Below are 2,598 nucleotides of genomic sequence, written 5' to 3'. Positions count from 1 at the left end.
AAAAATCTAATTACATACAGGAAGCATCTCTTACCCTTTCTGCTTCATAGGAAGTTCTAATTTAAATATAGTTGCATCATTCACAACAGCTTTATACGCCTGCAAAGAAAAACAGGACCGTGATCAGTTCAGAGCATCTTCTGACAGGTGCATCCCACGATGGCACAGAGTCGTTAACGGAAGAGTTAGAAAAAGCGGAGCTCACTTTGTCTCGAGCTGTCAGGAAGCGAGGGTCGTCCTGAAAAGCCTCTTTCACCAGTCGGCTGAAGCGGTTAAACAAGGTAAGCAGCTGCTCGACATATTTCTCTGAGTCCTGCAACAAAGAACAAAAGGGAAAAACAGTCAAAATGATCAAAGTTCATTCTCAATCTTTAATAAAGAAGTTTGACAGATTAATCTAAGCTCAGGGTTCGCTTACTATTTTAATTAGCTGATCCATGAGGTGCGATTAAAGCTTCACAAAAAGCCAGTGGGGTGAACTTTAGTTATGATTACTTTGTAAATTCAGTGCTACATCTCACATATTATGCATCTTTAAGTGTGAAAATTTAACTTAAGTCGATTTGATACATCAGTACCAGAGCAAGGCTGCTAATGTTTTATTTCCACACGACCATGGATGTTAAAATCCAAACATTACAATACAATTTTACTGCCATAATACCCATTGCAAATCAGTTTGTCTGCTAAGGTAAAAAAGCACCACACGAATCAATTTTTAAGGGATAAGCCAGGAACAAAACAGACTGATTCTGGTATAACAATTCAGGGAAAAAAGTCTGACAGGGCAACAAACATGAACAGAATATTCTTGACTCAAATGTAGACACCATCTTGCAATGCGATCACTCCGGTCTCCGGTGAGCCGCATCATAAAACGAATGTGAGCCAGGGGTGTGAAGCTGGGAGGGGGCAATAGTCAAATATACAAATAATGCAGATGTAGTCCCATACCAATAGACTAGCATTAAAAAAAAGATCAAGGGCTCAAGTGTAGAACTAAATGTCAATTACAAAAAGATTTTCAGTTTGCAGAAGTAAAGTAAAAAGTAAAGTAAAAAAAGAAAACAAAAACAACTGGACACCAATACACAGCATTGGAGCCAAAACAATGAGCGAACAGCACAGGAGTGATGATATCATGATCCCAGATCTCAGTCATTACTTTAGTGAGTACAATGCTATCAGACATGATGGCCAAAACCCTGAAAATAACTTGAACTGGGATTTCCTCAGCCAAAATCCAGCCATCCGTGACTTAAAACCAATGTAGGCCAGGGACGTAAAGTGTCCTGGCTTGGACCACATTTTTCAAACTCAGCTTTGTTTTGATCTCATCTACAAAATTTTTGTGACTGCATCTTGTACAGTGGTGACAAAACTGTCCACAGACATGTCTGTCTGTGTCTATAAACACCTAGAAAAATTCTCAAAAAATGCTTGTGTGGAATTTCCCGCTGGACTCAATTTGCATTAATCAGGTGTTAATTTCCCGCCTCGAGTGTGTGTGGCACTTACAGAAGTGATCGTCTCTGCTGTTGCCACCATGTCGGCCAGGCCGGCACTCATGATGTGCTCCTCCAGGTCCTTCAGCATGGGCTCGATGCCGCTCGGCACTTTGTCCATGAGGGAGAACATCAGATGAAGCTCTGTGATGGACGGAAAAGCAAAGTTTTCACTTTTTAGGTAAAAATTATGATTCTGAACTCCACAGGAGACTAATGGTCAATGTGACACGGCTGCAGAGGTTACAAACCTATAAAGACACTTAAGATGCTGAAAGAAACTTAATTCTGATGTCACTTAAAATTTAAGCTTAATTTTAGTGTTGTTTAGATATTCTCACATCAGGCTCGTGTCACAGCGAAATAAGGAGCCTTGAACTGCTGCACCAGTGCACACCGCCATCTTATCTAGCAGTAGAATTGTAAGCAGACATATTGAATACTGAGCTTTTATCTGGCAGCTGCATTATAAAACTAGAAGAGGATGAGCTACTTTAAAATCCATTACTGTGGACGCCCTTTGCCCATTTGTTCAATCAAACTGTAAGAGCACAGACCTGAACACAGACACACACAAATGTAAAAAACACAATGACGGGTGATTTATGCAGCCCAGAAACAGAGCAGTTATAAAAATGTTCTTCAATAGATAACAAAATGTAACCTTAAAATCAAAATGTCATTTCAGCAAGTGGATTTTAAGCACCTGTCACATGTAAATGTTAGACTGTATTTTAATCACTACAGCTAGCTATGTTAAAAGAAAATTGGCTTCTTTTGCTAAATTAAAAAAAAAAAGTCTTGGTATCTGTAACTAAATTAATCAGCACTAGAATCAAAATCATTTTTAGAGTTTACATATTAACCATAATCTTTATGACCCTTCTCAAAAACTCAAGGGTACAAATGTTCATAAATGTGCAGGGAGTTTCAATGAAAACAGATGAATACTGGAAGACATTGTGAAAAGAAGATTACAAAACAGACACATATATTCTGAAAATCTCCTGTCCTTGGTCACATTTGGAGTGAAATATTCACATTATGTTGTTTTTTTACATTATAGGTTATTTGGTTTACACCTCTATAAATA

At 38.3% G+C, this 2,598-nt stretch overlaps 1 protein-coding gene across 1 annotated transcript; it reads right to left on the bottom strand.

Annotated features, from left to right (window-relative positions):
• Nucleotides 1-34: 34 nt before the first annotated feature.
• LOC121965039 (cullin-5-like) lies at nucleotides 35-1,649 on the bottom strand (the record flags this gene model as incomplete). The annotated part of the gene is made up of 3 exons (XM_042515203.1): nucleotides 35-99; nucleotides 206-313; nucleotides 1,519-1,649. Coding segments are annotated over 3 exons (304 nt in total), but the record flags the coding sequence as incomplete, so codon positions are not given.
• Nucleotides 1,650-2,598: the final 949 nt, after the last annotated feature.

This window comes from Plectropomus leopardus, unplaced genomic scaffold (genome assembly GCF_008729295.1).
Source record: "Plectropomus leopardus isolate mb unplaced genomic scaffold, YSFRI_Pleo_2.0 unplaced_scaffold18309, whole genome shotgun sequence".
Classification (NCBI taxonomy): Eukaryota; Metazoa; Chordata; class Actinopteri; order Perciformes; family Serranidae; genus Plectropomus; species Plectropomus leopardus.
The sequence above is the reverse complement of the archived record's forward strand: the minus strand, read 5'-3'. Positions and strand labels throughout refer to the sequence as shown.